The sequence below is a fragment of the Colias eurytheme genome, chromosome 14, assembly GCF_061535395.1.
Source record: "Colias eurytheme isolate Ceu_HAF_F1 chromosome 14, ilColEury1 Martin Lab GWU primary, whole genome shotgun sequence".
Lineage (NCBI taxonomy): Eukaryota > Metazoa > Arthropoda > Insecta > Lepidoptera > Pieridae > Colias > Colias eurytheme.
The window spans coordinates 10363402-10390830 of NC_142993.1; the positions used below are offsets into that span (position 1 = coordinate 10363402).

Below are 27429 nucleotides of genomic sequence, written 5' to 3' on the forward strand. Positions count from 1 at the left end.
AAGCAAGGGAATTTACGAACGTCTAAATTCATTCATAATAACTTTTTTAGTGGAGATACACTACTATCTCATATAATATTAAATATCATAAAACATCGCTAAGATATTTTTAATTCTTTTCACTGGGAAAGTGTTGGGATGTGCTCAAAGACTGAGTTGAAGCTTAGTTATTGTAATTGCCTCGTAGGCGATATAATAGTAGGCTACTGAAAAGGCTCAGATACTAACAATTATTAAGGCCATAAATCAGAAAAAAAAAAACAAATTAGTTAGAGAAAGACTGATTGATCAGATTTTTAGCAATGTAGGTACATACAGTTGTTGCTGGCTTGGCTGGTTATAAGGCCGTCTGTGTTTTATAACGCCAGAAATATAAAAATATATTTCAGATTTTACAACAAACCCTTCGCATAAAAGACAGAAGGTTTTTGTTTTACTTTGTTGGACAATGGCGTTTTTTTGTTACATTATTTAGTTTAACTCATTCAATTTTAAAACTTTTAAAATTATTTTATATATTTATAGTTTTCAAATTTAATAGTGTTTTATTCATTATCTGAAATATAATTTATTAAAATGCAAATATAAAGATTATAGCGTTAATCTGTAAATTAATTATTCCTTTGAGTTATGTAATGTGCTGAATATGAAATTTATATTGCTCTCGAGTTAATTTTAATCTCATTCGAAGAGATAAACTTAATATGAAAAGCGTATTAAAACTGCATCGAATAAATATTTGTATGAAGCAATCAAGAGCTCTTTTTACGTTTCAACGAAAATCAATTAAAATTACTAATATCCGTTACTGATATATTGATTAATTAAAAATTCTATCCGTCTTTAAGCTTTTAACTCTGATTTTGATTTAACCGACTTCAAAAAAGGAGGTTCTCAATTCGACTGTATTTTTTTGACTCTCCTACCTCAGAACTTTTGACTGGGTGAACCCATTTTCATATTTAAAAGTCCTGTCATGTTAAATTTGGTTTACTTCTGACAGTTTGAAGGCGGCTTTAAGTATTTTGTTAAAAATATAATAAGACGGGCTGTTTTTTTCACAAAAACCAAACCTTACCAAACGGCTGTCGTGACTCGTGCGATAACGTCAAATGCAAAGCCGGGGGCACAAAGCTAGCAATAAAAATATTCCTCTCACAAACATATTTATCATGGAAAGTTTGAAAGCTGTATACAAACTGTAAACACTTGATATTAAACCTTCGCATTATCTATGATTTGAAAAAAACTAAAGGGTTGCGCTTCCATATAAATATCTATAATTTGTAAACAACTTATAATTTTTCTTCTTGATAGTGCTGCAAAGCTTGATACATCAAAATCTTTCAGAAAAAAATTGGTTGTCTGTAAAGTCGGTTTACTGACGATAGTTGAACGTGACAACGTCCGATTATGCTTCTTTGTCGCTAGTTCCGCGCTCTGGCTTGCACTTCAAGCCTTACATGGAACGCCTCAGAGCGAGGTAACGCCGCATGAGTCATGTTTTTTCGTGCGTGCAGCTGGCTCTATCGAATTATAAGACGTTGTCACGTCAAAAACGAATAAAATAAATTATGTTGGTGAGGAGGAGAGATTATATTATGTATGGGATAATCAAGAAGCTTATATCTAATACACTGGATATTTCAGTATGAACATTACTTTGTAACAAGAAAATATGACGTTGAATGACAATCAACGTCGTATTTTCTTGTTACAAGTTAATGGTCATAGTGCAATCTCCAGTGTATAGATATAAGCTTCTTGGGGATAATTATCATTTAGTTTATGGGTATTTACGGTAATGGTTTATGAATATAATATTATAAATAAAAATATTATAAATTCAAAATCCTTTAAAATATAATATACTATTGTCTAAACTGGTATTGTCTACGATATCCGCTACATTTGATATATATAAAATATGTCCATATTTGGACAGTTTCATTTTTTAAATATATCGAACAAACTGTAAAGGCCCCGATTTTAATTTCAGATAGATCGAAAATATTTCACTGATTCTGAAATTGAATAAAATATTGTAGAATTTTGTTTAAAATTGTATTTTTCTCATTTTGTAGTTTAGAGATGAAATAGTTACTTAATTAATAATGAAATACATTTATAGCAAAAAGTAAATTGCAATGATATTTCGGTATTTACTGAGTAAAAGTTTATTTTCATGAATTACGTTGAATAATTCATCTGTTGGTATAAGATCGTTGTGAGTACCTAATGTAGGTATCTATCTAAATGATAATTATTGAATAACCCCTAATGACTTGATTACACGTGATATCATATTTTCCTGTAAATAAGTAGAAGGATATTCTTCCATATAAAACTTATTACACCATTTTAAAGTTTCACTATTTTATTTATTCGGATCAGGTCAATAACATATTATATTCATATTTTGTTATTACAAACATTTCCATTTTATTTATTTACAGCACTTAGCTAAGCGCTTTTAATTCCCGCGCTGTTATGAACACACATACATCAAAGTGACTAAATATGTAATGTTTTGTATAAAGAACCTTTATTAAAAATATGCAAATGAACCTGTGTGTCTAATAATGCCCGTATAATATGAGCGCATATTTCATAATATTTTAAATGGGTTGCAGCCTGTTTTCATGTAGCATGTACTTAGTATTTGGATAATCTCCTTAATAACAAACGGCTAACATTCATTTTGAATAATTAAACGAGTTTCAGTCAGCGGTTTGTGGTTAAACCATCGGATTTTACAAAGATACAGCTTGAGATAATACCAGTGTTATACGAATTAATGTCGAAATTATTTAATTATCTGCACATTAATCTTACCCCTTCTTGTTCTATACTTCTATAAAATCGAATTTTGTAAAGAAAATTGAACTTCTCATGTGCAAAAAATAACATAAAAATCAACAACGCAAAACTTAATCAACCAAACTTTAAGCTCTTATGAAGAATAGTGAAAATGATTTAATAACATAACAACTTCCATCAGAATAAAACCAATAAAACTGTAAATGGAAAAAATATAGCAACATTGGCAAAGAGGATTTTGCGTTAGCAAACTAGAACGTGGATTAAAAGTTTCACGACTAGAGACATCTTCTAATCTGTATCTAATCAGCGTACTGGCGTAGTTTAATCTCTCATAAGTCTAATTGATTAATAATTACTTAGATACTTATAGTGGACATAATTATAATGAGGAATCAATTAGGTAGATCCACAAAGAAAATGCTTCGCGGAAAATTGCTTCGCGCCACATTCGCTCGCTCTATGTGGTTCCGCCTTTTTAATACTTGTTGTTACGAAACTACCACTGCTATAAATTTTTATCGTATATAGGTTGTGTATGAATTAATATAATCTTAAAGTACTAATGTTATCTGCATACTAATTGTATGCAGAGTTTGTTTGATTCTTTGATTGAACACGCTAATTTCAGGAACTATGAGACGATTTGAAAAATTATGTCACTGTTTGTTAGTCCATTAATCGAGAAAGGCTATAATATATCATAATTCATAACGCTTAGAGAAATAGGAGCAGAGGAATACGATTAAAACCGTGGGGTAGCTAGTAATAAATATAACCTGTATGTCATAATACATAAGTACTAAATTTAATTTAAAGAAATGCTAAAACTAGCGTTTGGGTATTTAAAACAATAAAAATTATAACAAGCTATTCCAAATCCCCATATATATTTTATATCTTGCAGCGCTCTGAAAGTTGTTATAAATCATAACGTTATTAAACTCACTAACAACATAAGCCCATGTGTTCCATAGATTGTATTATACAGTTTCACAGCGAAAGTTTCCAATGGGCAAGCGTACAAACTCTCATCTATATCTAATTTATTGTTCAGCTCACCGGAATTATAATTAAAGTTAGCTATAACAACAAGAAACAGGCTATAATCGAGTGCCGTGTATGTGAACATTATATCTAAACTTTGAGAAACTAAAATAGACCTAAATGTGAAAGAATTGTTCAAAATATTTACCTTACAAAAAACTATTGTTGAAGGCTTCGCTCCGGCCGTGTACTATTCACATGTATATTTCCCATTTCAATGTGTTTTCGGGATAAAAATATTATGCTTCTTTCCTTTTCAAAGTTTCCAGATCCAAAATCCATTCCAAATCAGAACAGAAATCAAAATTATTTTCGAATTAAGTAATAGTAAAGTACCTATTTACGTACATTACATATGTACATAACTTATAAACCTATAAAATTAACAAAAAAAGTATGGTTTATATTTACCTATACAAAAGTAATAATTAAGTCTTACATAATTAACTTATTAAAATTTTACAAACAAGAATCTAAACTACTTCAGTTTATGAAATAAAACTTTTCTTAAAAGAATCATGTTCCCGCCAAAAACCACAACTTTTTTTTTCATGCACATAATATTATGTGCCAATGATTCATGCTTGTTATAGACATCCATGTTAAATTTAAATTAATAATCTTATAATTTTATTGTTCTTATTACATATTTTACTTTATTTATTTGAATAAATAAACTATTTTATAATAATTATATTTCATTGATTTGTATAATCGTTTTATTAGATGTAAAATATGAATCCTGGCTGAAAATAATTTGAAAAAAGAATAAATTAAACAGCATTCCAAATTCTATTCCATAGTTAAAAAATTGTGATTGGGGAATAAGGTCACGAATAAATTGAAGAATTAAAATTAATTTTTATTGAGTGCAATAATCGAAATTTTAAGATGTTTTCTCCCGAAGAACAACAGATGCAAATATGTTTGTTAAAATCAAACTTGGAAGAAGTAGAGAACGACATTGTAGTAACGGTATGTACCTTTGACGTTATTAAGTAAGTACATATTTAATTTCTAACAATTATTAACTTGTTAATTAATTTTGTAGAGGTCTGCAATGCCATCGTTAGATGCGGAAAATGAACAGAAATACCATAAAACGTTGAATGCATTGCGCATTTCGCGTTCTCTGAATACGGAAATAGAACGCCTGAAGCTAGAAAATGGTAAGAGAATCAGACTATTATATTTATATAATAGAAATTTATGTAATAATAATTGTTACAATGGTTATAAAACATATCAATAGTAAAGAATTAGTAACAGATGTAAAATAATAATTTCATACATTTTATTAAATTTTAAATTTAGTTCATGTAAAGTTCTACTTTGCTTCTTTAATTCAAACATTACAGTAAAAATAAAAAATAAAGATAATGAACAAAAACTTAATAAAATATCAATTAATAAATAAATTTTCCAATATCAATATAATATCTCATACCGCGTTTGCGGCTTGAGCCGTCGTTTCCGGCCTATTTCAAGCATTTTCACGTTATTTACAATATCATAATTCAAATAGGTATAGTTTGTTCTACACAATCGAACCCTTAAATATATATACCAATACCCTTTTCCTATAAAAATACCTTTAATATAGGTAGCACACAAAATAAATAAAACACCTACTTTGGGTTGTATAGAAACTTATTCCCCGCAATCAAGTCAAGTCTCAAAAAACCAGTAAGACAATAAAAAACCGAGTATTTATTCCACAAAATACCCTACAAATAAACAAATAAAACAAACAGATTATTCACAATCCACAGTACAGTTAACAGCGAAACGGATGCAATTAAAAAAACAATGTGAGTCTATGAGCGCTTCGGTTGATAAGTCGCGCGACCATAGAGTTATGTTGGAGACGGAGGTTAGACAAGAACAGGCGTGTGTGGAGAGTGAGATGTATGTTAAAAATACCACTAATATTATAAATGCTAAAGTAACTCTGTCTGTCTGTCTGTTACTCAATGACGCCTTAACTACTGAACCAATTTGCATGAAATTTGGTATAGAGATATTTTGATACCCGAGAAAGGACATAGGCTACTTTTTATCCCGGGAAATAGATTTTATCCCGGAAATCCCACGGGAACGGGAACTATACGGGTTTTTCTTTGACTGCGCGTGCGAAGCTGCGGGTGGAAAGCTAGTTATAAATAATCTTAATATAATATATACATCTCGTGTCACAATGTTTGTCCTCAATGGACTCCTAAACCACTTAACCGATTAATAAAATTCGCACACCATGTGCAGTTCGATCCAACTTGAGAGATAGGATAGTTTAAACATGTAGGTACCACGGGTGAAGCCGGGGCGGACCGCTAGTTTATTACAATAACAGTTAGTAATTTAAATTAACTAGGGATTAAAATAGGTTTCACTTTGTTGTCCAACTTTTTGGGTACTTTTAAAACTTAATTTTATATTAATTTTGTTGTTCAACACAACAACACATTGTTGATCAACACAAAAACATATTACATTAAATGTTTAATAATGCTATTTTTAGAAGTACCTAGGTAACGAAAGAATATTCTTGATTGTCCCTTATTTGAAGTCCAATTAGATAGATGCCTACTTGTAGATTATATATTCAAACCAAAATACATTAAAGTTAATTAGGTACATTATATTATTCATGAATAATTTTTCGGCCGCTGGTTTAAATAAAAATTATTTTTCCCTGTATCCCTGCTCCATGAAATTATATTTTTTTAATAATGATAATTTATATTTTTATAGTCTGTATATTATGTGAGATTGAATTTCGTTTCTCGTAAATATAATATGAATGGAACTTTTATGAACCATGTTCAATAAGAAACGAAGCCAATACTCAAAGATCGTTAGAAGAAGCGACGTGCTTTTATCAATAATAAATAATTCATATTTATACCGATAAAAAAGAGTTTAAGAATTCATTTTTTTTTTATATATCATTGAGAGTGTTATATTTGATTACAAAATTCATAAGTATGCATTTAATTTATCGACTATAGATTTAAATTTATGTACTGTATCAATATTTTATACGATTTTGTTAATATTAAATATCTTTTGTTTTATAATTACAATTTTCAGTCGCAAATACGAAGACACCCTTAGTGAAATTGCACAGCGCTTTCGACAAACACGAGCTTTTGCGGTAAGTTTGTACCACAGACATGTATCAAATCTTAAATATACATGTCTGTGGTTTGTACCAATTAGATAGTTTATTGCACTTTAGTTGCCAGACGTTATATTATGGTGACTTTCTTATTATTATTAATTTACTAGCAGTTACCTGTGGGTTTGCTTATGTTTAATGAGATTAATATAAACGAGACCTTCGTGAAAATTTCTGTTTCGATTTCGATATACGTAAAATATAGTAATGAAGCAGTTACTTTTAGGTTTAATAATGCACATAGTTGAATAAAAAATCATAAATTCAATGAACAGTATAAAATTATGAAAGTCACTAGGTAAGGTTCGTAAAGTAGAAAATTATCGCTAGTAGAATCAATATATTTTCTACATATCACGTCATAAGTCATAACCTTGCAAATGTAAATATTATAACAAAACTTCAACGCAATTACATGTCGAGAAAACATTTCATTTTTTTTCACATATTATATAAAATTACTCGTTAGTACTTTAGTAATTGCGATTAATAAACGAATAAGTAGATAAAATATTACAAAGGTAAACCTTCAACTGGCAATATATTACAAAAGCAAAGCCATCCTTAATTTAATAATAGTGAATAACATTTGTGCTGACGTTTATTCAATAGACTTATTACAATTTAATCTCGAAATAGCATTAATCATTATCACATTTTAATTGGATACTGGATTACAATTATATTGCTTACCTTTACAATATAGATAGCATTGTTATATAAATAATGAGACGAAATAACAATAATTAGAGATTTCGATGTTTACTGAACCAACAATATGTCTAAAAAAATATCCTCAATAAATATAGCTAAGAAATAGGGACCGATTACATGCGTCATTTACTTGATTACATGGCCAAATACTTGATCCATGGTTTCTTACATGGTTTTTATAGCATATGGTATTGACTTGTTAACAGAGTGGATACGTCTAAATATTGCTGGCAGTTTTAATTATTAGGATAGGTATGAATTAGATTTTTCTGACGTTTGGTGTATCAGGGAGTTTTGTTTATTTATAGGAACAACTTTTTTGACACACTTTTATGAGCTTCCCCTGTTTGTTAGTTTGTGTTCCCCGCTATTTCAGACTAAACTTGACCCGCTTTAAACGAACATATTTAATTAAAACTTAACAGTCCCGCAAATATTTAATTTATTAAAGGTATTTATTTACTTAACATGATTTTAAACGATATTAGAACGAAGAAGAAATAAACAACGAAATAGAAATGATAAAGAATATCACCATTGAGCTGGAAGCTGAGGAGGCGTGTCGTCAAGACGACGTGATGAAATTACAGCTTGCTATTGAGGAGTTGAGTTCTGGAGTACCAGAGGACATACTTAATGTTATGTAATATCATTTTAATAATAATAAGCATATTTGTGTGTAATGTGCCCCTTAGAGGAAAAGCTTATTGGTGGTAAAAAAAATATATTTTATTTTTAAATACAAAAAAATTAATTGTCTGTAAAGTCGGTTTACTGACGATAGTTGAACGTGACAACGTCCGATTATGCTTCTTTGTCGCTCGTTCCGCGCTCTGGCTTGCACTTCAAGCCTTACATGTAACGCCTCAGAGCTAGGTAACGCCGCATGAGTCATGTTTTTTCGTGCATGCAGCCGGCTTTATCGAATTAGAAGACGTTGTCACGTCAAAAAAATACGTGTGGCACTCGATGACTGCCGCGGTAAAGCTATTGCATAGTATCGCATCGCTGTGCCGGTTGGAGTGGAGGGTGTTAAGATTTTTCGTTACGGAATTTTTACATTCGGTCGCCGCGCTCAAAGCTGTCTGAGATAAAAGCTATGCAGTAGATTAATTATAGTTCTGTATTAAAAACTGATGAAACAGATCGATTACCTACTTCTCGGTATCACTAAATTGAAATTCATAAAATATTTTTCACGAAGTTGATAAAGCAAAAAGCGTTATTTAGTAATGATGTATAATACCTAACTACATTAGCTTTTTTTACAAAAGCTTTAAAATAAATAAATTCCCACGAAAACGTGTAATTTTTCATTTAAAAACTAGAATTAGATAAATCGATATTTTTACGCTCTGAATTCTTTCAAAAGGCAATAAAAATTAAATACGCTTTTCGTCCAAATGGTATTTCTATTACATTTTTTCCAATTGTGACCTACTTTAATAAAGTGCTATTCGTTGAACTATGAAAAGGAAAATGATATATGGACATAAGTGCCTTATTTTAGTAGTCCACGCTTGAACACAATATCCGGACATACTGACAACTTTTCCTTTTAGGTATTATTATTAGAAATTTTCTATAATTCAGATTTATTGTTCAATCAAAACATACTTTTTTATTATAAGGTAGAAAAGACGATATACCCTAGTATCATACATTGTTTTTGGAAATAGAGAACTTTGAAATTGAGATAATATTTTATTCTAAAGCGTTATCATTTATAATTTAGATAATATGTTATCCCAAAGCCCTAATTCAGCGCCTAATAACTTAACATAAATAATGTACCCGACACATAATACAGACTTTTATTTGGGTAAATTTTTTATTCAAATTGTATTATCAACAACATAAGGATTTCAGTCACGTACCACCATTCGCTTACTTTGAAATTGGATAAGGTAATAAATAATTCAATTTTGTACTTTAATTTATTTTCAGAGGTAAACAGGAGGCGGAGGAAAAAATTAAGGCTCTCACAGACGAAATAGAAGCCTTAACAAGCAAGAAGGAACATCTTGTGAAATGCCGGGGAAATATGGCTCATTTTCTAACAAGAATTCTCTAAATAACTCAATTTTCTTGTAACAATTTTTAATAACGCTATAAGTTCGCTTTGTCTCTAAGACATTGTAACTCGAATTAATATTTCTTTACCCTTCAAATTAAAAATACACAATGGTTTTTGAGTAAATTTGTTGTTTGAACTGAATAGATAATAAAGAAAACAATTTTGCTTATATTTATTTTTCCGAAACTCCGTTCCTGTCAAATTTTAGGAAGATAAGGGTAGAATTTAACCGTTCTCTTTTTAAACAGTAATTTGTTTTGTTGGGGGTTTCATAGAAGATAAATCTCGTCGTTCGTAAAATTCGTAGATACCTGTAGATTATGAAAACTGTATTTCGTTATCTTTGAATTTAATTAAAAAAATGAACCAACAGAAACAGGTTACTTTGAATATTTTTATAATTTCAAAACTGCCCATTTATTTTTTCTTTCGGAACATAGAATTATAAACCTCAACAGTATTATAATCTCAATAAGTACATCTCTACCACAATACACGTTCCTCTACCATTGTACTGACAACTCAGAACCGTTGGCCGATTTCCAAACACAGTCAGTTTATTTCACCAAGTCACTGCTCTTTGAAATATGTCAGACGCGAATGTCTATGGCCACAATAAAACCTCATGACTTCGCTGTATTGGAAAAGAATTCTGTATACTTGGTAGGGTTTCGCAATCGTGACTTAACAGTGCAAAGAGGGGTAAATAGTTGGAATTTGAATATGGCGAAATACAAGTCACTTGATGACGTAGATAGAAATTTACATAGACATCTAGGTACAATTATTTTTTCACATGAGTTATCTTGGGCTTGGTAAGAAAGACTGACAACACGTTCGTGAGTATCTTAAAGTTGAAAGATTTCAATTAATACCTACCTATATTCGCTTTCCCTATTGTGATTTGTGAATAAAGGAAATCTCTCTCGAATACCTTATTTCTGTAGCCAAATTTACCTACAACTTGCTGCCTGATTTCTAAGGGACAAATACAGTAAAATTCTCTTCTTTGAGTTTCTTTTCTTTTATTTTTGTGCGAGTAGGTACCTACTGTCAATATGTGAACCGTTCGCGTTGGTGTTAGCCGTGGATGTAAACTTCATGTATGAATGTTGTAGATACGTTTATAATATTGTTTTAAATTTTAACTGTTATAATTGCTAAAATAAATGTATTATTTTGTTTGATACAGTTTTAATGTAACAGCTGCGAAAACATTTTTATAAAACTACTTTAAATCATAGCTTATTTGACAGACAATAATATTTATTTATAGACGCCGTTCGCTCATTATTATTATAATCTTCTCTTATAATATAAAAATGAATCGCAAAATGTGTTGGTAAGCGCATAACTCGAGAACGGCTGAACCGATTTCGATACTTCTTTTTTTATTATATTCCTTGAAGTACGAGGATGGTTTTTATGTAGAGAAAACGTAAATATGTACCACGGGCGAAGCCGGGGCGGACCGCTAGTGGTAATATACAATTTGAATTATCTTTATCAATATATATATATTATATAATTTTATATACTTCTGGTATTAAAATCTAGGTTATTGATTTTACTCTCATTTAATTTAAAAGAGCACTTTGATCCTCAATTAAGACAGCGGCGAAGAGTCATTAAAAATTCCTTCATTTCTTAGAAATGTGAGTAAGAACTCATAGACGCTCGTCATTAATTTTAATCGGAAGAAGGAAAACAGTATTTAATTAAATAAATAAATAAAAAATACATTTACTTATTCCAAAACTTACCTGTGTGCTTTTTAAAGGTATAAGTATTGTGAATTGAATTTTTGGGACCAAACAGAGCAGAAATTATTACTATAGTGTATAGTATCTACGCTAAAATTACATATTTCAGAAAAAAACAGGCTTTTTGAAATCACTTTAATGTTAATTATGTTAATGCTTTATTTTCCAAACAAATTAGCAAACTATATTAAAAGCTTAAAGGATTAAAAGACAAATTGCTAATAGCAATTATTACATCGGCTTATTTCCGAAAGGTTAATTTATAAATTAACCTTTTATTTATTAACAATATTAATCTATAAAAATAAATGGCAAAAACCAACTTGGATTACCTAGTATTAGTTAAATCTGAGTATTCATTAAATTTTTACAAAGGTTAGAAAGGGTTAACACTTTTTTTTATTATAAACTAGAAACAAAAAGAAATTAACATCGAACTTTATCTTTTATCAGAGTTATGTTTTTTGATAAATTATTATTCATTACATTTTTCATGTTGTAAAAAGCTATGTAGGTACATAAATTATAATGAGTTTACATTGAATCATTTTACGTTAATAATAAATCAAATTCAGAATCGCAAAACAGATATTAATATATTATTGTTATCTGATAACTGGAATCAATCATAATCAATCTTCAAGTCTAACCTCAAATAAAAGGGTTATTTCTATACATTTGGTGTAATTATGCCAATAAATTACGAGCTAATACGCGCTTCAACTGAAAGTAAACACCATCCATCACACTTCTCATTTGTGACTCAACGAGATTTAATTTGCCAAAAACTGTAGAATGCTGTATGTCTGATTATTTCAAAAAACATTTTTCATATTTTATGCCATGAAGATATCTTTTACTGATTGTTGCGTCCATAATAACAATATCGGTACTATATTTTAATAAAAGAAAAAGATCTATTCTACGAGTAACACACTTTTAAGTTGACTAACTATAGAAATCCGAGTATGTCTTACTATATTTACCAAAAATAACATACTGATTTTATTAACGGAAATAGATTTAGATCTTGAAGTGAACAGGTACCACTAATTCCTCTTTATATGGATGCTCCATATTATTACAAATCTATAATGAGCTAAAACTTTTTCACACTTTCACCCAAAACTGTTTCATCGACCAAACAAAATTTGAAAACATATAACCCACAAAGATCATACATCAAAAACATTACAGTAACTAATTTGTATAACAAAAAGTATAGAAGGATATTAGATAACAAACTCATATAAAAAATGTTACTAAACTACAAGTAACAGCTTCACACATTACTAAGCTTGAAAGAACAATAATAATATCAAGAAACCCGTTGTTTTCGCATTTTGGTAAAACTTTTCATATAAGTTCCATAAACGTAGCACGTGCCAACTGAAGTTACTGTCAATTTTGAGTTACCAAGAAATATAACAATAGCAGTATGGCTTTTGTTCTAATCGAAACAAAGAATTAAGAAACTTTGTACGGAAAAATAAGATTGTGTTGGGTAGATAGAGTTTTACAGCCGTACAAATAAACGAGTTATAACATTTTATGCAAAGAATAAACTAAGAATAAGGGAAAATCATACAAATAAACACGAAATAAATGTAACCTAGTATAACTTCGTAATAAGTATTCATACTAATGCTATTCCGTCCTTATTACGGCTACCACCCTAGTATAAGTTTGACATAACCGAGTATAACATATCTTTTAGTACATTGTGCTGTGTTTTACAAGTTTTAGAAGCAATTTTCAATCTCAATTTGAGATAATAGCAATGAGACGATACGAGAAGTAGAAAAAGTTGAGCAAATTAATAATTTCATTACGTACCTATTGAAATGGAAAATTTTGTATGAAATGTCAAAATATACGAAATTATGAAAAACCCTTTTGATATTTATAATGATTTATTTATTTACAACATGCGCCAAACCATACATACATAAAACTTATTTCTAAACTTATCACAATAATATACACTTTCGTTGAAAATATAAATCTTCTAAGCCTGGAGTTGTATGTTTTGAGTACTTACCAGTTATTTGGCAACTCTCTATCTCAAGGTGGGTTTATCTTCTGTTCTCCAGATATTGGATAGCGTTATCTATCATTTGCTTGCATATTTAATGATATATTTAAATTATTTCCAATAAATATTTAAAAAATAAATAAACAGAACATCGTATGATGAAACTTCACAACAAATTTGACGAAGTCAAACGAGCGTCAGCAAAATGACAGCACCAAGGCTTAACCGTAGACAATTTCAATGTTTTTCATAATTTTGTGAATGAATTGCGACGTTGCCGCTTCGCGCCCATTGCATAGCGTGAGCATAGTTACATCGACGTTATTCCAAATTTATTTGTAAGAAATTATGACATCCTTATTCTTTATTTATTCTTATCATATCTATGCATTGCATAAGGTTTGAATAAGCAAGCTTTTATTTGTACGGCTGTAAGGCAATTTTTTAAATCAGTCCAGTTGGTCCTGAGATTACCGCTTTTAAACAAATAATATTTTAATCTTTATATAATTATGTAGTAGGTATACTATGTATATCAATTGTTGATAGTAATCTTAATATAATTTCATATTTGCATATTCATATTTTATTTAAAAATTACTCAAGAGAATGTTCGACTGCTCGTAATTTTTAAAATTTAAAAACTTAAGAAAATCCTCAATTTGTTCCCGTCTATTTTCAATGCATCAGGCTCTATAAACGACGTCAAAGAAACTCTGACCTCAATATTCTTCCAATAGGATAAACAATCGTAAGCTTCTTCCGAACTTTCCATCAAATAACGATCTTCAAGTTAAACCGATTGAAAACCATAACATCTAATTGTTCATTACCGTCACTTATTGATATATAAAATAACATGATCTCTATACGTAATAAAAATAAATTGTTAAATATAAGCGTAAAACTGCTGAATCGATTTCGTTATTTTTTTTTTATAATATTCCTTCAAGTACGAGAATAGTTCCTATGGAGAGAAAACGTAAACATGTTGTACCTCGGGCGAAACCGGGGCGGACCGCTAGTTAATTATGAAGATTTATACCTAACTGGTGCAGTGCCATGCGGTTTTTACCGCGGAAAAATGTTAATTAAAAAAACAACCTTTGTACAGATAACAACCTATGTGCAAATGAATTAAAAATCCTAGAGCATTTAAAAATAGACCAAGTAAATATATAAATGGATCAAGCGATAAATTCTCATTTTTAGTACTTGTACCTTCTAGCAACATATTTAAATCTAAGTGCACATGAAATATGCACTCAATTTATACCATGTAAAACGTTAGAGCTTCAGTACTTAACTCAAAACGTGACTCGAATGCAGATTTAGCGTAGGGGGAATCCGGGAGACTTGCCCAGGTGGGAGAGTTGAACCACTTTCAATAACTTTTAAAATTAGGTGCCAAATTACGCCAAGTGGCAAACAAATGAACGAGCGTAACCCGCCAATCACAAGCAACTCAAAATTTTGAGTGATAACAGACGCGTTCGACCGTTAGTTCCGAAAAAGTGGTTTCATCGTCGCGGAGTGAATTTTTTTGGCTTTGTTGTTTTAATTGCTATGCACGCATTTATGAAGGTATTTAACAAACACCTACGTTATTGCATTACTAGATTATCATATTTTGTCGTACGTTCAGTGTTGTTCTCCAGTTGATAGTGGATTTGTTGGAAAAAATCAAGATATGGCCTTGGGTCGGGTGTGGGAGAGTTGAACCAGTCTGCAGTCGGGAGACTTGAACAATGGTTTAACTCTCCCTTTGCAGTTTGTATACTATTTAAGTTAGCTTTTGTTTTGTTTTAGAAAGAAAATGCCATTTCAGAATAAGCCTAAGGAAGGTAGTCGTCGCAGGAAACCGTTTACTAAGACTAAGATTGAAAGCGCAGTCAGAGAAATAAAGAGTGGCAAATCTATTCGTCAAATTGCAATCATGTATGGGATAGGCAAAACCACTTTACGGTATTACCTCTTAGGTGAACAAAAGTTAACACCTTTGCAAGACAAGGGGAGCTAATACAAATGCTCCCGGATTTTCAATGTAAATTTAGAGAAATTGCTCGTTCGTTACTTATTGACCTGCAGTAAAATGCACTATGGTTTAACCATAAAACAAACAATGCAACTAGCATTCGACTACGCCAAATTCCTCCAAAGTGAACATCCAAGAGGCAAATATTGAAGAAATAGGCAAATAGGCACATATTAATTAATAGTAAGAAATGTCTTTAAATTAGTTTTGTAGATTTATTAAGCAGTATATACCTCAAAACGAGTATTTAATTAATAAAAAGAAGCGAATGTTATGTTTAGGAGTTGCTCTGAAAGTATTTTTCACTAAATTGTTTAGAAGATGATTATGAATAATCTAGTTATTGTTAAATGTGTCTAAATAATACATAACTAATGAATAATATGCTTTATTTGCGTCATTTCCCCTCTCTAAAAAGGTATGGGCAAGTGTCCCGCACCTTATGGGCAAGTGTCCCACCGGTTGGGGAGACTTGAATCAAAACTCATTTTTTATTACAACTTAGTTTACTATCTTCTCCTTGCAACTTTTATTTTCAGAATAGTATAAAATCTTAGCCAGATAATAAGGCTTCCATATGGTGTAGATCTTAAAGCTCTCCAGGTCACTGATCAGATTTTATAGAGTTTTTAGTAAAAAGCGGTTCAAGTCTCCCGGACTCCCCCTATGTTACAGTTTTGATAATAAAGGTATGCTGCTTTGTAAGCAAAAACGGCTTCAAATAGTTTTTTGTAGATTACAAGAAATTAAAAAGCGAATGCTACAATCTCGGTTGTTATTAAATAAATTTTTTTAAGAAAAATTATAAATATATAATTAAATAGTTTGTATACAAACTATAGCTTGAAATATATTGTCTTATTATCTGAGTAGTTTAAAAAAATATGTAGATTAATTTGCAAATCAAATATCTACTGTTTTTGAATTTATAAAAACAGCGTTGATCCACTTCTAGGTTTTTGAAGATTTGTTATTGACGCAGTTACATTATTTTCGTTATAGGTTTTCCTTTGAGCACTAGAAAAATTCATATATCGTTATTAAAAGAACGTATGTTTGAGTTTTTTTTTGAAGATTTCTAAAAAAATATTCGTATTAGAATGTGATATATTTTATGCATTATTGAACTATCCAAATTATTTTAAACTAGCGGTCCGCCCCGGCTTCGCCCGTGGTACATATATGTTCGCAATAAAAGGTAGCCTATAATATGTTCTTTCTCAGGGTCTAAAGATTATATGTGCCAAATTTCATCAAAATCGGTCCAGTAGTTTATGCGTGAAAACCATACATACATACAAACCTTTCCTCTTTATAATATTAGTATAGATTACTAAAGTTTAATTTTATACTAACAGTTCACATTTTTTTGAGATTTAACAGATTTATTGAAAATATATTTAGGAAACTTTTGATTGAAATGTACCTACATTTCAATTTGCCCATCACACCTATACACTTACATTAAGTATAAACTGGGTCGTATAAAAAAATATGTTGGGTAATTCACTTTGTGTATACTAAGCTAAATAACAAGTCTACTAACAGAGAAATGTTGCAAAAATGGAAAACAATCCCTTTGTGAACAGACCAAGTTGCGAAGGACAGCTAGTGTAATAAATGTGCATCTGCAGAAGATAAAACTCAATGTGCAAGCTGTCCATATAACCCATTAGGAAATAAGGAACTTACCTTTATTAGCAACATCACTTGATATAATAATTAATTTGATACTTACTACACAATATATTTCATACTACATCCTATATTAATAAAGTAATAACGAAATCGATGTATTCATAATAGATAACTACAATATAAATCCATACTAACCGTCTAATTCAAGGATAAGACATCAATATTACATTGATTTGTTTGCCAATAATATATCGAGGACCGCCAGATTACCATGTCATTTAGCATTGCCATTATAGCAGCGTTATTTCCAGTATGTGAAAGTGATGGCGCTACACGACCCATAGCACTGTCCCTTTTCCACACTGGTACACCGTGGTACGGGGGCTGATTGGGAAAATGATGATAACAACAGACGTTGATTTACGGGACCTTTATATTATGTAATAGTTGAAAACTTATGGGGCGTGTAATAAATCTATTGTGTGCGCAATTTGAGGCTTCCATTTTGAAATGAACGTCAATCTAATAAAAACATTATTATATTATGTGTAATAAAAGTGAATTTCAGTGGAATGTGTGTTTATTATTGTTCTAGAAGCACAAATTAGATAGTGAATCAACAGAACTTGTGGAAAATGTTCATGTTGAAAAAAAAAAGTTTCTTGTGGAAAAGAATAACAGCTAGACTATCAAAACTTGTCTATCTCATTTACTCTGATATGGTGATGTATTTTGAAAAACAGTTGCATACATTTTGTAGATTGCGCTCATGCTTATGAGAATAAAACTTTGAATTTAGCTCCACTAAAAGCTTTTCGGAGCAGAGGAGATTAATAATAGTCTAACGTAATGTTTTATTAAAGTTGTGTTGAATCGATAAGAGAAACAAATGACATCTCACTTTGATTTTAAAATTTATCGAACTTCAAGTCCGTATAAATAAAAATTGATTTCATTCTAATTTTACTTTTGCATTGAAACTTCTTCAGGCAAGTTGAGAGTAAAATTTTAGTGTCGCGTCATGGTAATACCGTCACGTCATGGAGTAAGGCGACGATTTTGGGATTTTTGAATCTTGCTAAAGAAGTTACACTTCTGACACGTGTGCTTGGCACATACGCTCTTTTTTATCAAGTACATATTTTTTATACCTATTTATTTTACGTTCTAAGCTTTCAAATTATTAATTCTGATAAGTAATTCTTTGAGTAAAAAATATATAATTTTTAGGACAACAAACTGGTCTAGTCGTTTATTAGATAACTTTCACATAAGCCTGTATTGTTTACATCAAATAATAAAGGGACCTTATCAATTTCCCTTCTATTCAACATTGACCCTCGTCAACGAATATAAGAATTTTGTCTGCGAAGATATTGCTGATATAATAGTATTTATCAAGAGACTTGAAGTTGATGTATAATATAGTACTAAATAGACTCTGTGGTACCTAGCCCTAAATTGTAGAAAAAAAATCTCTCTCTACTCAAATTTCATAAATGTGGAATATTATTTGTTACCTACTTGTTAGTAGAGGAAAGTCACCAAATATGGAATAGTATCCTAATATGGAATTCCTTCATTTCTCTAAGACTATAAGTATGAATCGCAACATTCGACCATCTTCTGTTTCATTTGGTGTACTAATTATCGCACTAACACCATCGAGTTAGTTGCGTGAACGGTTTACGTATGGCAGACGTGTTTTGTTTTGTTGCCATGCAGAATTTTTTTAAGGTAAGTAATAAATGAGTATTTACCGGCTATTAAGTTTGTTTACATAACGTGTTATACTATTTAGTATATCGGTATTATGTTTATTTCACCATTTTGTGATCTTTTTTCTTTAAAATATTGTGAATTGAAAAAATATTTAGAAGAGTTTGAATGAGTATAAAAATCCAAATATGGACAGTCGTCGGTGTCTAATTATGGAATACTATAAACTTGCTATTATTTTTTTAAAAACTGTATGTAATGTTTGTTTTTAGAATGTCCGGTTCACAATCAACCTAACGAAAAATCTGGGATGAAGAAAAAACGGCACAATCTATAAAATTCGTCCGGGAAAAGAAAATGGGGTATTTGAAAGCGGCACAGGATTTCCAAGTCCCTAGGACAACTTTATTTCATCATTATATTTCTATTTCTTCTTTCAACGTTATCAACTTTATTAAGAGAAACAAACAATCGTAGAAAAATAAGGATGATCGTGAAGAAGAAAGACTCTGAGGAACTAGACGTTATCCAGTTTGATGAAGGTAGTGGACATGATGACTTGATGGACCAAGTGCCTTCTGACTCTGCAGATGCAGAATGTAACATACATGCATCAGCAGAGTCAGGAGGTTCTGTTCAAGACTTTTTTCCATGGATGAAAGTGGAGAAAGTTGAATTAAATGCTTGATGTATGGGCTCTGAACACATTATGATGTGCTGGTCCAGGTGGATCTGGATTTGTGACTTTTGCAAGTAATTACGTAACTTCTTTCATTTATCACAATATGTTACATTCATTTAATGGATCTCAAAGATATTCATTACATTTTTGATATTGTTATGTTGATTTAAGCTTATATTCCATATATGGGTACCTATTCCATATTTGGTTACTCATTTGGGATTTTGTTTTTTGTGTAAGATTTTAATTTGATTACTGATATATTTCGTTAAAGGCTGTTAATTACTACTTATAGATGTATGACTGACCAGAAAAAACAATAAACTGATTTAATTTATGTAAAGTTTTATTTTTATATCCCAAAAACAAAATGGTATTCCATATTTGGTTACTTTCCTCTACTGTCCTTTCAGCTCGATGAAAATGTGTGGTAGTCAACTCACAAAAAATATATCTATATGCAACCATACCTACATCGAAATTGTATCTATAATATAATAGATAGGTATTTATATAATTTATCTTTGGATAAAATTGTAAGGTTTTAAAAAAAGATTCATCACCACAAAATATCTCCTCCTTTTTTGAAATCGTTTGAAAAAAACAATTATGTCTTTGGTTTTTATATTCAATTCTAGTTCAAAATACCTACTACTATTATTTTGTGGATAAAAAAAGTTACCACAAAATACTGAATATACTACCAATGAAGATAGAGCCGATTTTAATCCAATACTGGCTTGGCGGGTATCGGTTGAAAATTCAATCCTGTTTCGTGATGTGTATGTACATAATTTATAGTTGTTGTGTTGGACAGTATATTTTCTATCGTGTTTCTATTTATTTCAGACGTTGTATTGGCATTTCGTATCTGGTCTATATGACATGTTTGTTGAATAATATATTATAGATTTAAAGCAAAATATATTCAGATCTTGAATTATTTTAAAGAGTAGGTACTCACACTATAGTTTCAATATTTTTAGGGCCGATAAGAAATAAATCTTTTTTCATTTGTTGATGACAAGATTTCCAGTTATGTTGTAGTTATGAACAAAAATTTAACACAATTTTAAATAATAAATGCTTTGATTGGTTATTTATGAGATTTTTTTTCGAATTTAAACCATTTAATGCTAAACAATGTGTTAAACTGCTTCTATAAAACAAACTCAAACGTTCAAAGAGACTTATTTTAGAAACGCTTTTAAATTGCCATAGTTCATAGAAATCATTTTCCACGGTTTCGGAAAGCAGCTTCTACAGAGAAAATCCGTCGAAATTGCGAAATTTATACCTGTCAGCAAAATATTCCATTCACTGCTAAAAAACATTTACTCAATTAATTGGTGCATGAACTAAGAAATCCCACTACTTTTTTCGCTATTAAAACCTTAAAATTTTGCAAAGTACGAGCGTGTTGATAAATATGTATACTGGTACTCTAAATCAATTTTTTATTTGTATTAATATTCATATAAAACAAGACTGTATTAACATTCTACGAAGATACATTTTAATATTCATTTCATAGAGCAAAGATCCATTTTAAAACAGCAAAGATTTGCAAGTAAATATTTATTAAATTTTCTTTTAAACCTCTTTGCATTAATGGTTGCAAAAATATGATAATTTAAAAATAACTGGAGTTGCGATGTCGTCTTGTAAAGCCTCAAGGTCTTGTAAATTGATTTCAGAGAAATATCCTTTCACAAGAAGTTATTCGACCTCAGAAAGATAACCACGTTATTCGTGTTCTAACCACGAAATAAGACCATATTTTTGTAACTAGGAGCATAAATGTGGTTGGCTCTTCGTTTTTATGTTTGTATGCTTAAACCTTTAAATTTTTAAAACTACCTATAGCAACGGATTTTGATTTTTGATGCAGTTATCTTTAGATAGAGGAGTTCTTGAGGAAGGTTATTGTATATAATTTCTTAAGTTATAGACGATGGGGGCCAAGCCGCAGGCGAAAAACTAGTTTTTAGTATAAAAATACTGACGCTGTTTTTTTAAGTTACCTTGACTATTAGAAGATTTATCTAGTACAAATAATAAATAGTTGTAAGTTCGAACGGGACATGTCCATATATTGTGTTAAATAAATAATCCCAGCAAGATTAATGAATAATACTCTAAGAAATAGGCAACATGGGATTTGAGTCCTAGAACATCGGTTGAAGACATCTGATTAATTGTTCCAGCCAATCATTTGTTATTGATTTCTACTTGGGCAATAAGAAATTGTTTCTTCTAATTTTGTTATTCTCTCATATAAATGATTATTTTTATATCCATATTCAGTTATTTCAACACGTGTTTGCTTTTATTCAAAATCTTATCTTTTCTGTATTCAAAAGCGATAAAACCCGAATAAAAAGTACTAAGTATCCAATAATATTTGTTTATATTTTACATTTTACATACTTAGTGGATTTATACGACGATTCGCCAAATATACAAACAAATAATATGAAGATAAATTTTGTCAATTATATTAAGATTTATAATTTTTGTTATACTTGTAACTTCTAAACTTTTCTTTTGTAGTCATAGTGGCCGCTCACTTAAGCTCTAGCGACATTGAAAGAGAAAACAAATGACACGTAGCTTTACACTGGAAAAAAATATTCAAAACAGATACAAAAAATCAAGTCTCTATTCTATATAATATTGGTGTATACAAATAATAATATATATAGTTATGTTAAAAGAGTAATATCATGCTAAAGATCAAAGGCTACAAACAAGCCCCAATAAACTAATAATATATTGCTTTTTTCATATACATAATATCATAATTGTGTTCTGAAAGATGGAAAATGTCCAATCAAATCAAAATTCAAATAATAAAGAACATCAAAAGGAACAAAAACACATATAATATACACAATAGACTCTACAGCGTCTTAGATATAGACTATATTTCAGAGAGTCTTAGATATCTAGATTCTTGCACGAACTTGTCATATATTTCAGGGAACTTTGTTAATATTCGGCAGAGTGCATGTTATAATTAAATTGTTACCAGTTCCGTATGAAGCTGGATAACGATCACGTTTGATAAACTTGCAATATGGGATGCTTTGTATGTTCCCTTTTGATTTTGATGTAGCATGTAGTTTAGAATGTGAATAGAAGTTATAAGTTAATAAGTTTAAATATGAAGATTTAATCATTATTCTTATGTTTATGGCAATGTAATGTGCAATTTTAGAGCTACAAGAAGTTTTTGGTAGATCGCAAGTTCGACCAGTTTATTTTTATTAACTAGTTTGTTATGTTAACAATAATAATTGATACATACTATTGGAATTTATTTATTTATAATAAAAACTTATATATTAATGAATTAGATTCCCCAGGTCATCAGATAAGGTCACGAAAAGTACTACAGAAGTTTGAATCTCTGATCATGTTAAGAGACAGCTGCAAGCGATTTGGGAGACACATTACCGACAGCCTGGAAGGGAAACTACTTTGTTGAGTTGGAAATGCGACATTCGACAAGATGTGAACTATGTTTTTAACCGACTTAGAATAAAAATGTGCCAGACAAAAGGTATTTTATTTATATAGTAACACTTTCTTGGATTTGCGCATGTGGAATCAGGATACATAAAATAGTAAAGTATTTGTTATGGATAAATTCTATAGCTTTTCACTGATAAAAAGAGTTTATACGGTTAAATTGGTACCTTTTAATTACTCGAAACAAACAATCAAAAATATAATTAATAGTTTCGTTAATATATTATTGATTAAAATATAATTTATTGTAGGAAACATTGTGATGGTTCATAATATATTCTGCTATTGTTCTATTAAATTAATTCAATCAAAGAGATAGAATTTGATAACTGTTGGGTCTTATAATTAACAAAGTCGATACGTCTTGCATTTATAATTATTGAACAGTCTGTTGAGATATTTGTCATGATAATGATGGACGCAGGTTCGAATCCCGTTTCATGGTCTATTTTTTATATGATTTAGAATAATATAGCTAATATTATCCCTTAACTAGAGTCGTGGGTCCAATGGACCCAGGTTGAGTTTTTAAAGTCTCGTTTACTCCACGGCACTTACCGCAGAACCTCCCACTGCTCAGTACCTTCCTATAGTACGCCGGAGCGTATCCTGTGAGACAGACGTGTTCGGCTCGGTACTCCTTAGGTAGGTACTGACCTTTACAGGGGTCCACTGGACCCACGACTATAGATACGTATCTTTTTTATTTTCGTTATTAAATTTATTATTGTATTTTTATTTAGTTTATCGCTATGTAGAATCCCAGAAGTATATGTGTTGATAACGAAGAGATGTTAGAACAATGGTTAAATGAAGAATTGTTAAGAAATGATGAAGACTCCGATGAAAACTCAACACCTACCCGTATTGCAGAAACTAAATCAGATAATGAGTTTTCCGATGATGATGTAGATTTTGTTGTTAGATAAAAATAAAAGGAAGCGATGTTCATTCTGTTTGCCTGGCAAAAGAGCAAAAACTGTACATTTATGCACTAAATGCAGGGAGCCCATATGCATGACTTGAGCAAATATAATTTGTAAATCTTGCACGTAATTAGGGATTGCTATTTTTTTATATATAAGAGTTTTTAGTTTGTTTTTGTTTTTTCTAGGAAGCAACATACTTTTTTTAGTTAGATAAAAAAAATTGATTTAAAAAAAATAAAAATTTCGTTGAGATTTTTAATTTTTGTAAGACGCCTTTTTGTTGTATAAGAAAACAACGACTGATTTTATAAGTGAAATTATGTTAAGTAAATAAAAGTTCTAATTGTGATTTTTATAATATATATTCTTCATAAACTAAAATATCATATTTTATTTAAATTTACATAAATAAATGCATAAATAAGTAATTATGACCATTTAAAAATACATGGGTCTAATGGACCCACGACTATACACACGTAACAATTGTTCACGACTCTAGTTAAGGGTTATATATCTACGTAATAGTGATATGAAACTACGCACATTCTGAAAGCATAATAGAATTAGTCAAGCCCTTCCTGGGTAAAAGCTCTTACTATCTTCAACTTCTTAATGGTTAATTAATCTTGAATCGTATATCCGAGAACATAGAGATTATTTTCACATTTCGAGAGAATTAATTAGCTAAAAAATGCTTTGTTATTACTCCTAATTCCTACTCAGACACACAGAAATCTCTTAATTTATTTTTATTAATATAGTAAATAACATTTTTGCTTAGCAACAAAAAGTTATTAGTAATTTTAGCGTCCTGGATATAGTTTTATCAAAATATTATTTAATAAATCATAGAAGATAATTGGATAGCGTCGCTTATAGGCTTTTATTTGGAACTTCAAATCTGTTTGATACTTATTATTTATACAAGAAAAAGGGCTCTACTTCAGCAAAGTGTAGACAGATTTGACGATGCTTTATATATTATCTCCATCAATTTAGCAAAATTTACTTGTGGTATTAGAATCTCAATATTGGGTAAATACACGGAAATTGAATGGAAATTAGACGCATAATTAAATGTCATGACCGAGCGCTAATTATTATTATTATTTTGGTCAATATTTCCAGTAATTTATATAATGTCGAGTAGATTTTGGAATATATTTTAATATTATATTGGAACTTATTCATAGAAAATGTACTAGTCCATTTCACGAATATTGTTCAACAATTATCCAAACTCCTGGATCAAATTGATTCCGTATTACATTATTTGCTTGTAATTAATAATTACATACAAAAAACATTTGATGAGAAAATAAGCGACGTATTTCACTTTCTAATCCCTATTGTTTCTTTGTATCAGCATTCCTTTGTCTTTGAGATTACTCCGAATACACTCTACAGCCAAATTTATCCGTGGTTCATATTGTGGCGAAAATTCATTATTTTCTAATTTCGTCACCGTAGCCTTGGGCAATGTCGGCTTCATAAGGAAAAACGAACTTAATTACACCCTCATCAAGTCTAAGAAAGTGCTTGACAAAATATCTACTGAGACCTTTTAGATAACGATCTTTCAGGCTTGATTTATTTCTACGATACTATTAACCCATATTACTTGACTAGACGCCCACTTCCAAAACGCCCATAAACAATTTCAAGGAGAAACAAAAATAAAAAGCCGTGGAAATTTCCGAGAAGCAAAAATGTAAACATTAATTAATAAATGGTGAGAAGAAATTACGAGTATTGAATATTTCCCAGAAATGTTCCAAGTTTAGTTTCAGTTCTTGCATTATATTAAATCACAGTTTTATGTGACGTTTAACAATAAGTGGGTCCACACAGAGCGAGCAGCCTCGCGAAGCAATTGCCGCGTGAAGCAGTTCGGTGAGTGTGGATAATGGACATGGCTCGGCCGAAGAAAATGACAGCAAACGTCTTTCGCCCTGTGTCCCCAGTGTAACAAATATAATATAATATTTGCCGAGTCTTTATCAAACACAATAAGATGGTACACATTACAAAATATTCAATGAAAATAGACAATCTTTAAACCAATTTTATTTCTGGTTACCCGAAGTAATTGTAATGATTATTATCACACATGAATTTTGATCAATATGTTGGTCTTAAATATCCTTCTATAGGCATCTAATAGGAGGAAATTATTTACATAATAGCTATGTGTTACCGTGGTAATTAACTTCCTTACATGAAAGTCTCGTTAACTTGATCACAGATATAATTAATCTTACTAACGATTGAACGAATGTTATAATTAAGGCAAAGTTTTTGCACGCATTTGGGACCACTTGCCTGACTTTCTGAGGTAAAATTGCATATGCTTTTTTTTCAATGTACTTTACTTAAACTACATAATAATATTTTGTGTGTATACACAGTGAAGAAATTCATACTTACACAAATACATACATCTTATTTTCAATATTTGCAGCCATTCTATTTCAGTGGTCAGTTTCAATTTTCTAAAACTGTAGCAAAGGGAGCCATGAAATCAATTTGATAGGTTTTATAATATTGATAATAACCGTCTATGCAGGCACATAAGAGCGCGTTATTTTTCAATATTTAACAATTTGTAATAGAGTAATTTTCCAATAATTTTACAACTGGAATGGAAATTTTGGGATTGAATTTCTTTAAAAGTTTATATAAGTTCTTGTTTCAGAATTTCGGAGTGTAGAATTCATACATAATATATGAAAATTTATGTTGCTATTATAAATACCTTTGAGATCGAAAAGCTCTCAGAAGCACAGATAATATACTACTTATACTAGTCAGAAGTTTGTAAATCCGGCCAAAAATTTATTCTAAAATTGCGTACAAGTTACACTATATTTATAATTGATTTATTTCAAAATAGTGTAAGGTCTTCACGGCCTAAGAATGTATGTTATTATTAAAAGAAAGTATTCGAAGTCCTAACGAATCTCTTATCTATATACATAAATGGAGTCTGTAAGTTTTTGAATTCATTTAGTTGTACAAATAAAACTGGTTAAACTAATTGCACTGTCTTAAAAATAGATTTTTCTATTTAATTAAAACCTTTTGATTTTAACAAAGAATATTTAAATTTAGAATGTTGATAAAAGATGAAGATAGAGTCATTTTTATTAAAATACAGATTTTTCTTTATAGTATTAAATTTTACATATAATAATGTTAGTAAATTGAATAATATTCTCGCTATGGCTAATTATTTTCTAGCTAATCGTTATTATG

The 27429-nt window shown here is 30.1% G+C and overlaps 1 protein-coding gene and 1 long non-coding RNA gene across 3 annotated transcripts; both read left to right on the top strand.

Moving 5' to 3' along the window:
* Positions 1 to 4758: 4758 nt before the first annotated feature.
* Positions 4759 to 9833, top strand: LOC149903082 (uncharacterized). Its single transcript, XM_090109340.1, has 6 exons — positions 4759 to 4842; positions 4919 to 5036; positions 5640 to 5775; positions 6958 to 7021; positions 8248 to 8402; positions 9707 to 9833. Exons 1-6 carry the CDS (start codon positions 4759 to 4761, stop codon positions 9831 to 9833), a joined length of 684 nt encoding a protein of 227 aa, XP_089965466.1.
* A 9012-nt stretch (positions 9834 to 18845) lies between these two features.
* On the top strand, positions 18846 to 19822 carry LOC149903083 (uncharacterized). Of its 2 annotated transcripts, none has more exons than XR_016457439.1 (2): positions 18846 to 19044; positions 19299 to 19822. It is a non-coding gene; the product is annotated as an uncharacterized LOC149903083 (long non-coding RNA). The 2 variants fall into 2 exon arrangements; XR_016457441.1 differs by lacking the exon at positions 18846 to 19044 and adding an exon at positions 19112 to 19224.
* Positions 19823 to 27429: the final 7607 nt, after the last annotated feature.

Coding starts and splice junctions, on each gene's coding strand:
- LOC149903082 (XM_090109340.1), top strand. CDS start 4,759: ATGTTTTCTCCCGAAGAACAACAGATGCAAATATGTTTGTTAAAATCA. Junction 5,037..5,639: donor ACGCCTGAAGCTAGAAAATG/GTAAGAGAATCA, acceptor CACAATCCACAG/TACAGTTAACAGCGAAACGG. Junction 8,403..9,706: donor GAGGACATACTTAATGTTAT/GTAATATCATTT, acceptor ATTTATTTTCAG/AGGTAAACAGGAGGCGGAGG.